Here is a 12864-nt window from a genome sequence, read left to right on the forward strand (position 1 = left end):
AAACATCCGTTCCTCACATAAACAACTTTCACTTCACTCACTCCGTCCTCCATCAGTGCCCCCTCCTTAGTTTGAGTAGCTGCAGACCCTGTTCTCGTCAGGCCCACCGGACGTTCAGTGACACACCGCTCTGAGGTCACAGCTCCTCTGGGTCGGGGTTCAAGGGTCGGGGGCTAGAGGAGTGGTGAGGGTCGGTCGGGGAGTGAGAGGGTCAGGACTGAGGCTAGAGGCCTCGACACCTCGCCACGCTCCTCTCTCTCTTCCCATCCATCTCAAAGTTTTGAAACACTGGCTTAACACCAGACGCTGGTCAAAGGCAGGCCATTGGGTTATGACCACTTCCTATGACCCAATGTTGCAAATCTAAAAGAGGGCTCACGTTTGAAAAGAAAAAGGCCAACATGGGCAAGACTGCTCTTTCACCAGAAGACCTGGGTTCAAGCCCCTGTGTTAGCACATATCCGTCCAGCTCAAAGCGAGACCCTGAATCTCTGTGACCCCGGAGTTTTAAAATGAAAACAGGGTCAGCAGCGTTTTCAAACGTTTCCATTTTAGTGTTCGGATTTGCTGTTCTGAACGGCAGGCGTAAACGTAGCAAAAATGCTGCGTTTTAAAATGAAAACATATCTGATATCTGTCTCCTCTCCACTCTGAATGGGAACATTAAAGCAAGCCAGACTGAGGAGCAGAGCAAAGTGGCTCTGACAGACATATGAAAGTGTAGACTGTAAAAGCTAGAAATATAGTAGAAAGGCCAGGAGGTTATGCCGCCTAATGTTCTGGCTTCACATTGCGTGGCTGAAAGTACAAAAACTGTAGATCTCAGAATGAATTAGCTTGATGAGAAATTAATGTGTGAATTCCTATGTATGAGTCATGAAAGAGAAACCAACAGAATGAGAATATTTGTTTTCAATATTTTAGATATTTTTAATAAACTTTGTGTAGTACGTGTATGCAATATGTAATTTTGTGTGTCTGTACTGGAGTCCAGGGGGTGACAACTTCTATCACACATTTTAGTAAGTGTTTATCCTGCTGAGTGGGAAATGGCCCTACTTTTCTTCTCTGTCAACCAAACACTGATTATGAGTGTGTACGAGATCATACATATGCACTGTGTAGAGTGTGTGTGTGTGTGTGTGTGTGTGTCCTAGGACCCTCGATATGTCAGCAACAGGCATGTAATCAATGTGAGCCTGCTCTGGACAGAGTTGTGTAAACTTTAGATTAGCTGTCTTTACACACCTCATTAGGACCCGGTCACGCCTACAATCTGGACGCAAAACCAGCACCCCAATTCCCATTCACCCCTTGGGTGAGACTTAGAGTTCGAGGCAGGGCCTTACAACAAGCCTGTGTTAGAATTAATGGGGACTTTGGGTTTTGGTGAAAACGGAAATTTCTTAAACATCTGACATGTGCTGTCAACTTGTTTTTATCTTTATACACTTTTCTGGACCAAGAATTTTTGTTCCCAGTTTCTCACTGTCAAGAATTGAAAGTTGTATTGTCATCCTGTATACATTTCAAATATATAGATATTCTTTTGAATATCAACAGAATAAGGTGAAGAAATTAGGAGGTTGTCCAGTGAACAGACTACTGATGACAGTGAGTTGATACACTGGCACATTAAATATCCTCTAAGTATAGAATAGACAAACAAAATTAATGTGACTTTTGACATATTTCATGGAAGTATAGTGAGCAATCAGGCCAGAGTACAAAATGTCATAATCACAGCACACCACAGCAGTAACATAAATGGGATTACAATACATAGTTACTTCCTAAAAGATACATAGGTGATTCCCACACCATTACATGCAGTCAGGACTTCCCAGGACTTGCAACATTGTCTTTATTTGGGCCAAAAACATGCCACACATTGACAAACTGCCAATTAGGACGGGACAGGCCCACAGGCCTCAGTGTGCCATGCTGCTAACCTGACGATGACACAGGCCAGGCTGACCTGCTGACTGACCACTGGGTGTATTTCTGGAGAAGACAGAAACCTCCACACCACCACTTGTCTGGCGACCCACAGTTTGGCAACAGACATGAGAGCTAACCATCTAGACAGCTCGCACGGAAATGTAATGACACTGCGTTTGGACAGCTAGGGCTGAAATAATGTCCAGTCCCGTCCAAGATCAACAGTCCATGCAGGAATGGAGGCACCGCAAGAGCCACAGACACACAAACATACTCTGGCCGCAGTGAAAATCGCTAACTCCGAGACCGCCACTTTGTCCTCAGCAATTTGTGCCTACTCAGGGATTAGTGGTGTGATTGACAGGAAACGGTCGGACCTACCAGTGGCTAAGCTGTTAATGGCAATGTTGTAAATAACCTGCCTGCTAATGGTCTTTTAAATGCCCTTATTTCTCCTGGGTGTGGTGCTTTCACCAACATGAGTGAACAACCAAAGATAGCCAGGAAATGGCCAACAAAATGTGTAGAATCCTTAACTCCTTGTGTTGTGTGTTAAGATTTTGATTCTGGGATGGTTCACTCAGTGCCCACAAACCTAACCTCATCGTGCAATTTGACCTGCTGTCTCACCACATTCGTATGTCCCTCCTCGTCTCTCATTTTATTGTACTCTTCTAGTGCCAGCATACAGCCACCAGCCTCCCTCCCAATCTCTTCCCATTTCTATAAAATACATTTTCACCCCACCTGCCCCATCTATTCTTCGGTTACCCCCCTCATGTCCTATTACTGTCTATCAGTAGCGCTTTCTTGTTTGGTGCCTATTTGGTGATGCAAGTTAATGGGGAAGAGAAAACAGGAGTTGGCTGGCCCCTGTACACTCAACCACCCAGGTTACAGGCTCTGGCAATCTAAAGCATTTTTTTGTATGTATTACCTTTTCGTTCCAAAGCTAAGTATTCTCATACCCATTGGACTGGCACTCTAAATTTTGGTTTCAGTTTTTGTGGGAGCTGTAGGAATTTTACTGCATATTCACCCAAAACCACCTAGAGCACAAAAATGCAGATCAACACAGCAGAGTGAGCAGACAGAGATTTAAGAAATAAGGAGAAAAAGAAAATGTATCTGCCTTTCTGGCTATGCACCTACTTAAAACTCTCACTTACACCCTATTAAACACTCTCCCTGGCCTCCATCTCTCACTCCGCCAGTCCAGGCAATGGGCGTCTGCCAGTCTACCTTCTGCATGCGGTTTATTATTTTTGATATCACTATTCATCTAATGGCAACATGCTCCTTCCATAATGACAGTGCTGGCTCTGCTCTGACCATGCTGAAGGATCACGGGGAGAGAAATCTGTGATCAGAGCTGCAGGCCCTCAGTTTACCCCTGTTCAGTGACTGCATGCTGCCTTGGAGCAAGCAGTATTGAATACACCATCACAGTAAAACCGGATCAGATGTTAACACAAGGTTCATGGGTTCACCAAGAACAGCGTGTATGACGAACTGGAAAACAGGTCAGTATGTTAGCAATGTTAGAAATGGATACAACTGTATGGGATAAATGCAGAAACATGGTGTTTCAGACATTAAATGCAGTAGATGGGTGATGATAACAGCAGAGTAGTGTGTTGCATAGTTAAACCTGCATCAGGATCCTGGTTGAAACGGGCATAGCGGGCGTTCTCTAGCTGGGGAATGCATCGCTCTATTGGTACCCAGACAAAGGTTTCTGGGCACAGAAGGTCTGAAGGCCGGTACTGCCCCTGGGAAATGAAAAGGGGACAGAGAGAAACTATTTGTTATTCATTATCATTTAATCAATCAACAGAAAATGTTAACAATCATGAAAATGTATTCAATTTTGTATGTTTTATTCATGAAAAATAACATTCATTTATTACAGCTTCTATAAGGTGTCTTACCAGCTTTTTTTTATATTGCCATAATTGTTTTAGCTGTTCATTGGACAACAACAAGCAATGTGAAGATGTCATCCTGATTTTTGAGCATTATTAACACTTTTCTGGCATTTTATAGACTAATCAAACTGCATTATTGACAGGATGATAATGGCCATTATATTATAATAATCAGCCCCTTCAGAATTTTGCGATCGCAACTTTTAACAGAAATTCAACAAATCCCTGTGAATTCAGTCCAACCTGCAATTTTGACAAATCACCACTTCTTTCCCCGCATAAAGTTGTTATATGTCAGCTTGTCATTTCCTTGTTTACAAGCAGACTTCTGTGACACGTCTCACATTTGCCGAAAAAAAAAAAAAAAGGACAGTGAAAAACAGTAACGGGATCTTATTTACCAAAGCGGGGGTAAACTGTTTTGCAAGACGGGCAGTATTGTGGTCGAACATAAAAGGAAATCGTCTATTGACACAGAGCTGCAGAAACGCATGGAGGACGTCAGATGAGACACATCACTATGACACAGGTTGTTCAATCTCTGTCATTTGCAAGTCCTGAAAGAGCCCAGGTTAAGCTGGTTTAAATGTGCATGGTTAGGCTTAAGGTTAGGTCTTTGAAATCCTGGCGGGAAAATATCACATCTACTTTTGCAGTTTTCACATATTCCCACAATTTCATCGCAAAAAACGCCCTAAAACATTGCAACTTTCATCACAATTTTTTAAAAAGCTGCCACAAAATCAGGTATTTTAGGCCACAGAAGTCACCCCTCGAAATGCCGGAGGGACTGAATAATGATTAGTTGCAGCCTTAGTAACACCATTTTTCACTATACTAGTGATACTTTATGGTTAAAGGTTTGACAAGTTGTAAACAGAGCTATGGGTTGAGACCCGGATCAAATTCTGCTCAAACTTCTGCTCAAAGTTCTTTGCTTTGGGAATGTTTCTCTGTGTCAGGAGTGTTATGTTGTCTGCAAACACACCAGCATATTGTAATGTGTGCTTGTGAAATGGGAACATGTCTGTATTTGACCTAACATTTTGGATGGAAAGTAAACAAAGCCGAACAAAAACAGCTGCAGGGCAAAAGGGAAAAAAATGAGTGAGGGGTTGAAAGAACAGAAAGGACGGGGGCGGGGGGGACGACGACTCTATTATCAGAGACCTGTGTTCTATCACATGGCTCCAAACAAACACAAACTGCCGAGATAGCTCTGTAAACAAGCAGGCGCCTGAAACAGGCCCGCTGCACAATCTCAACACACACACAATAATATTTAGAGTTTTTGAGACATTAAACTGAAGGACAAAGACTCTTTATACACAACTGGGGGTCAAAAAGTGCTGGATGCTTAAACTTCGGACAAAAAGAGAAAATACAGATGTCACTATGAACTCATAATAATAAGCAAGACAAAGGAAATACCATCCCAGAAAAAATGCTGTTGCTACACAAGTGCTCTGACCACGACCCATCTGTCAGTGGGCCTATATGGAAAATATGCTGCCTGTTTTTACATGCAGGATCGGATGCCATGAGAATGAACAAGGTTGCTTTACAGCTTTGAAAAATGAAAAACAGAAGATTTTGGGGGATAAACTCATAGCCAGGCTTTGCCTTCAAGTCACCCTTTTGCTCTGTGCACAATAAGGTAAAATGGCTACAGGAGAAACGCTAATTTGTATCTCTAAATTCTTACAGTCGTGCAAAAAAGTGTACAAGCCAAAACTGAGGTAGAGGCTGTAAGGGGAAAAAGCAATGCAGAGTCAAGCAAAAGACACCAACATACTTTAAGTGCTTCTGCTAACAGATAGATGGAGGTGGAATGCAATGCATCTGTAGCTACAATTGACACACACATTGATCGGATGCACTCCGTGTCCCAACAACCTACAGCCTTCGACAACTGTCAGCACAGTCAGCCTGACACTCTCACACTCTGCCTCACCTCTATAGACTCCTTCAACACCGCAGTGGGACACACCTCTATGTGCAGAAAACACACACACTCGGCAGTAGAAACACAGTGAGACACACATTTTTCCTGCTATAGGCCTCTGCATCCTGACGCTGCACCTCATCTCAACCTAGGTGCGTAGAGGGAGGGTGGAAAGGAGAAACAGAGGTGTGAATGGAGTAGCTAGTCTTTTAAGAGAGAGAGTGAGAGACACAGAAGAAAGAAAACATGCAAGGGCAGACCTTTCGATGAGCTATTATTCCGTTTTTGTGTGTAAATGAAGTGGATTCCTGATTTCTAAAGGCCTTTGTTTTGAGTCCACCGTCCAAAATGATATATCCAGTCCTTTGCTGTACAGTTTCAACAGAAAGAGAAGCCTATGTAACCACAATGAGAAGCAGAGTGTGGTCATGGCACAGGCACAATTCCTCAATTCTCAGCCTGAAAAGAGAAAAGGATGAAGAGAAGGATGGAGAAGTGCGAGACGACACAGCTATTAGTGGTCTGGACAGAGGAGAGAGAAAAGAAGGAAGAAGAGAGGGAAAGAAAAGCTTGGTTTGCCACAACCTATCTGTAAGCTTCTTTTCTTTATTGGACTCAAAGTAAAGACTGAGCTCACCACTGACTTTCTTTGTCTTCCCTCTTATTTTTTTCCTTCCCCAAGTTGGCTTCAAGGCCCTGTAATTCACAGCTACTCCTGCAGCTTCCTTGGCTCTTCTTCAGACCAGTGTTTTCTGCGTCAGCTCACAATATCCATCTCCTTTATCTAACAGTTTCTTATACCAACAGAGAATGCAGTCCCCTGAAACAACCAACCTAATAGCTGGTGAGTGAAAGTGTTTTCAAAGTGAAATTGCCTAATTCTATAAATCTATGATCCTGAGTGGCTGTTAAGTGACAGTGACAATATGTGAAAGGCCAGAAAGCCATTTGAGGAAGTTTTTTTGTGTGTATATCTATATGTTTTTTTAATATGTCCAGCCACACAGTTGCATTAGAGGGCTACCCGGCCACGCGACAGATTCCCAGGATGAGGTTTTCCGGACGAAAAACATCTTTTTGGTTTGGTCCTCCTCTCTTCAGTGGCTCAGTCCCTCCCTTTCTAAATGCCCAGACCCTCCCACACAAACCAATCCATCATCCCTCCATCCTTTCTTCCTTTCTGTGCTCGCATGTTCAGACGGATACGGAGGTGATGCCGATAACTGACAACCGCTGAAAGGCTGGTTTAGATAGACAGAATGAAAGAGAGATGGGGGGGATGAAAAAACAAGTGGTGAGAGACTGAAACATGTACAAACGTCAGCGGATAGACTTGGCCGCCGTCTGAGGTGTGAGAAATGAAATGGAGGTAGGAGGGAGGTATGAGGGAGAACGGGAGGGACGAGAGAAAATTAGGTGCAGATGAGTAAAATGATGGTATTTAACGTCACTGAGATATGGACCGGGGCAAGCTAATGGAAGTGATAGGAGCAGTCTTGAGTGCCAGGACGGCGGGGCCCAGCACTGAGAGGATGTTGGAAGCTGGTGATGTAGGGGGAGGACTTGGAAAGAGACAGACATGGGGGAAGAGCTAAGTAGACAGAGGGTGAGATGGAGACAAATGGAAAAACAAAAGAGAGAAAAGTTGCATTCAGTGGTAGCCACAGAAAGGGAGAGAAACTGGGGGGGGGATGGAAACTGTACATTTACAAGTGAGGGAATGCACTCAGACATTTACATCTATTGTTCTGCTGTGCGTTTGTTAATTAATGTGCAGAGGTCACTGTTTATAGGAACGCAATCTTTTTCAGTGCAGGTTTGCCAATGAACTGAACTTTAACAAGGCAGAGGGGGAAATTACTCAACCTCATTTGAATAGCAAGCTGCCCTAGTGTAAACAATTACACAACCTCAATCATCAGAAATAAATAAACACATGTGTCCACATGTGGTTGCACAATACTTTGCAGATCTATTATCACCCCGAGCCCCTCGGTGACACAGAATCACTCATTCTTTTCGGGCCACACAGGCTTCACAGACATACAGATAGCAGGGGCCCTGCTGTCAGAGTGAACTTTATTACCAACCCAGTGATTCAAACACATAACTGTCACCTTGCTCCTCTCCCTCATTGTACACCCCTCCCTACCCATTTCTGTCTCGTTTTCTCACACACCTCAAGACAGAGAGCGATGCCCCGGGCCCTTAGCTATGATTTATATGTAAAGCAATTAATCAGACACATAAATCCAGCGCTTCAGTGCAGCCAAGGAATCCTCATGAAAACCTACACTTCTTTTGCATTCTGCTTCTTTTCTTCCTCCCTGCCTGTCTATGAGTTTGGTATGTCTAGAGTTGAAACAACTTTCATCAATCGAGAGACCGTTAGCCAAAAGTGTCTTTCACATCGTCCAAATGGTGGACAGGTAACAAATGGTAGACAGGTAACCACACTAATTCACATTCTGACTCTTAGCTTATTACCAGTTAAATACTTTATTCAAATTTTTAAAACTTGCATCAGGCCAGTGTTTATCTGAACACGTGCTCTGGAGCATAGGGTTGATGGGTTTTATGCTTCATGTGACAACAAAATGGGTTTGTGTGGAGAAAACAGAGGAAGAACTCTGAGTAGCGCTAGCCACCATGGCTAAATGGACAAATTCACCAATTAATGCAGCTATGCTTTTGGCTCTGGCATAAACATGAAGATATTTAATAGATTAATCTGAAAACTAAATCACCAACTTTTTTGATGATTAGTTAATTAATTTAATGCCAAATATTTCTCTGGTTCTCAAATGTGAGAATTTGTTGAATTTGAATATCTTTGTGTTTTGAACCATTGGTCGCCTACATTCTGCCATTACGTCAAACAAGCAGTTAATCAATAAATTGAGACAACTGAAAATATATGAGGCGCTAAAGCCAGCTGAGCAGAATTGCATCACTTAATATGTTAATATGAGAGCAGATCTAAGACACCATCACATCTTGCATTAGAGGGAGAAATTTCGAGGATGAGGTCACTCACTGTTTCGCAGTCGCACACCAGTGTCATGGTTCAAAGTGAACCTCTTTCAGGCTTGGTGGAGGAAAGACCAGAAGACAGGAGGTGAACTTAGTGTAGGTAAGTAAGAGGGGTTCCCTGCCTCCATCTGCATGACTTCACACCACATCTGCTGCTGATTTCCTGCTCATATCTCCAGTTGAGTTTTCACCCACCCTGCCCCTAGCTGAGGTGTCCCTTTATGTGTGTGTGCACAAGTCAGGCACTGTGCAGAATGTCTGACTGCAGCCTCAATGAGTCTATTCTTGTTAACAGTATCAGTACAGCTCGAATCTCTACAGGAAAGAGCATTAAGTTATACAGTAATCTGCTGCTCCACTGAACACCTACTTTAGTATGAGACAGAGTGGCTCCAAGAGTGTGATGTAAGGCTGGTCGCAGAACAGATGAGGTCACTAATGTTAGACCTTGCTCCGTTTGTCTCTGGCAAAAGATTTACTATCCAAAAATAACATGCAATACAAAAGAGAGCCTGTTTTATAATATAGGAGGTTGAGCATGAGCACAATAGTGAATGGAATATTATGTCATGATTACACATTTGTCAAGAACTCTCAGCAGAACACATTTGACCCAAACAGACAAATATGGTCACCATGTCACATTTGTGGTCGCTTCATAGTTCGTTATTCAGCTGGTTGTCACTCAGGACAAGCCTGAACTCTGAGGGTATACAAAGAGGTCTAGTGTGACCCAGAGCTAAGCAGACCTACCCTAGGCATTTAGCCAATCTTACTCAAAAACCAATAAACACAAGTCCTGATCCCTACATCCGTACTCTCTCTCAAACATAGAGCTCTCACAATACACCCCCCTCTATCATCCTAAGACTGTTGAAACACATACATTTTGCCCAGACACGGGGGCATGGCTGGGGGGCCTCTGCTGATGGACGCACTTAAATAGCGCAACTCACACAAACACACATGCAGCTAGACAAATACCACCAAAAGCAGAGGGACAGCACCAGTGAAAGACAAGTCCAAACAAGCGGTGTCTCAGAATATTGGCCCACACAGACACACTTTCACACACAGTCTCTGACAATATGTGCATATAGATTTGTGTGTGTGTGTGTGTGTGTGTGTGTGTGTGTGTGTGTGTGTGTGTGTTTGCCCTGAACATGTCTGGGGTCTGTGTTTGGGGAAATTTACACTAACTGCTGCTGTTTAAACACTCGGGGCCCACCAAGGCCTTTTCACCCTACTCAACACATTACCACAGGACGACCTTCAAATACAGCATCCAGGCCGGTAAGTCTCCCCCTTGGGCCCCTAGACAACCCCTACAATGCCCTCCACCCACCCCACTCTGTCCCAGCACTCCCTCGCATGGCTATGCGTCACGGCCCCACGGATGACAGGTTAATGAGGAGAAAATATTTTTACAGGATCACATTTCGACAGAGCCCTGAGAACCAATGGTAGCGCTTTTATGGGCATCAGCTCACAGGCCGGGCACTTTTATCTCTTTTAACTCCCCTGGTCTTTATGTGCAGGCGAGCTGTTGCGCCTGTCTGAGACAGACCACAGCTTACTGACTTGCACAAGGAGGCACAGCCCCTAATCTTGGTCTTAAAACCCCACCTCAAATTTCTAACTGCAAGACCTAAACCAAGGCCTTCCACCCATACTCTGAATAAACATCTAACTGCATTTATGAGGCAAGCTCCTCCTGTCCAGTAGTTCTTATCAAAGATCTGACTGCATTCCCTCGCCAAAAAGAAACCAGGCATTTCAGATAAAGTCGCACAGCTGCAGCACTTTTGAAAATAAATAGTGGTGATGTTAATGGCAAGGCAAACACCTCAGGATGGCAGCTAGAGAGCTCTGGAATGGCTCAGCATGACACTATCTCCAAACTCTCATTTTCGCCCTTGTGACCTTGACACCTACCCCTCGCTCCTACCCTCCTGCCACCCGCACCCCCACAACTCCATCCTTCCACACACAGTAAGACTGAATCGTCTGACCTGACCTCTTGAACTCTGCTCCCTCAGACTCTCACCCTGTCAGCGCTCCTCCTAGGGGGTGCCAAGCAGTGGCTGCCCCCAGACTGTGCTGTAGCCTGTTAATGATTTGTTAAAAACACAACTGTGGCCGGATACATGGGGTGAGAAAAAAAAAGAGATGATGAGGTATAAAAGAGAAGAGAAATTATCAAAAACTTTAAACAAATGTCTCTGCTGAGAGGTGCACTGTTGGTGGTCTCCTGTCGAGCTAAATCAAACAACACTGTTTCTGTCAGAAAGGCTCCAATTTAAGAGAGCTGGAAGGCAGCAAAAGAGGTATGCTTTAGCTTGTAAATTTTACAAAGAGGGTGTAAATGGGCCGGGTTGGGTTTGATCTTATTTTGATGGGCACAGGTTTTCTAACATGAGGATTGTTGGAAGGTAATGCAACTGGCATAGTAGAAGAATACCTTCTAAAAACCAAATGAATATTGCTTCATCTAAGGAAAACAGAAAGAGCAAAAAGAAAGAAAGGGCTAAAGAAATCAAACTATTACGGTAAACACATGAGAGACTGTCAGTTTCAGCATCGAACACTGAACTCACCACAGTAACATTATACTACCTCTAGCTGAGCCGCCATGCTTTGTGCATCTGAGCATGCAGATATGACAATTGCAGAAACAGGATCCTCCCGACTGCAAAAATACATATCACTCTTGCTGCCTTCTAGCCCAGTAATAACATCAGACTAAATTAACAAAATGTGACGCCAGGTTTTATCTCTGAATGAAATCAGTTGAAAGTTTGCTCATTCTGATCCCTTCTCTCTCCATCAATCTTTCATCCCAAACCCAACCATGGTGGCTGGTTTTGTGAACAGTTGCTGAAAGAAGAATGGAAACAAAAAGAGGGAAAGAGGGAAAAGGGGTGGCTGTACAGTGCCTGGACCTGTAGGGCCGCTGAAGCATAAACCAACAGTTCATGGTAAACCTTTTCAATGCAACTCAAAATCTATCAAAAGGATTATATACTTTATGCCAAGAGCAAAACATAAACAAAAATACATAAGAAAGGAATGCCCTCATGAACAAATCTAACAAATAATCAAAAAAAAAAGCTGTGTACTGTAGCATGGCGCACAGGGATGGGGGCCTCTGTGGGAAATACCCACCTCTAGATGCCTCAAACTCACTTACTGCCACTCTCAATCTTCTCAGATGTACAACAAGTGACACACAGAATGTGAAGTCACACACATACACATAACATACTGTCTGAATAGGACCCTTGAGTGAAAATAACATGCATGAAGAGACCTGATAACTGTGGCTTGGAGCCTTTTAGCATGTCATAACCTGCAACTGCGTACCTGGAGAGGACACAGACTATTTGAGGGAGAGATTCATTACATTAATATACACAGGTAGTTATTGATGGCCCCGCAATGATTCAGAAAGCTGAGTATTGTTTGCATTTTTGGGCCAACTACTGAAGACTGATTTGATCAAACTGAAATATGTATGACAAACCTTTAGTATTGATCACTTGTCAACCTTAAAAATAACATCTCTGTGTGCAGGTGTGTATTTGTGTGTCCTGAGAAAATGAGGTCCGATGTACATGCCTGAGCTGGGAGGCACTTTGTCCTGTCTAATTGATGTCATGAGAACTAAGCTCATGCAGCAGGTGACAGAAAGGCCTGCAGGCACACACAGATTAAGGGAGACATTAGCATAGCAGCAACTGACTGAAACAGTCGTATGCTAACATACTTTTCCATACAGTGGCTGACACCTGGATGGATTCATTTCCGGTCCACTGAATTCAAAAGCTTTGGCCATGTGGAAAACTACTGGCTGTTGCTAGAGAACTGACCGGCTCTGTGACAGTGTTTGTTGTTTGTGGGCGAGGAGGAGTTGGGTTGAAAGGGAACGGAGGTGCAGCTGCTGCGAAAGGGCTCTTTAAAAGTCAGTGAAGTACCGCCGGGAAAACGAATAATGCTTTTCATCTTGCCTCCTTTTCT

At 43.7% G+C, this 12864-nt stretch overlaps 1 protein-coding gene across 4 annotated transcripts in view; it reads right to left on the reverse strand.

The window, feature by feature from the left end:
• LOC119917721 (arginyl-tRNA--protein transferase 1) overlaps positions 1 to 12864 on the reverse strand; it is a 54306-nt gene that overhangs the window by 3060 nt on the left and 38382 nt on the right. For 3 of the 4 annotated variants that reach the window (XM_038738136.1, XM_038738138.1, XM_038738137.1), the window contains one exon: positions 3593 to 3713. In XM_038738136.1, the coding sequence (XP_038594064.1) occupies positions 3593 to 3713 (121 nt within the window). The remainder of the gene's footprint in view (positions 1 to 3592; positions 3714 to 12864) is intronic. The other variant, XM_038738139.1, reaches the window with a different exon arrangement.

This window comes from Micropterus salmoides, unplaced genomic scaffold (genome assembly GCF_014851395.1).
Source record: "Micropterus salmoides isolate LMB-PRFRI ecotype aquatic unplaced genomic scaffold, ASM1485139v1 Ms_hic_scaffold_22, whole genome shotgun sequence".
In the NCBI taxonomy this organism is placed as follows: domain Eukaryota; kingdom Metazoa; phylum Chordata; class Actinopteri; order Centrarchiformes; family Centrarchidae; genus Micropterus; species Micropterus salmoides.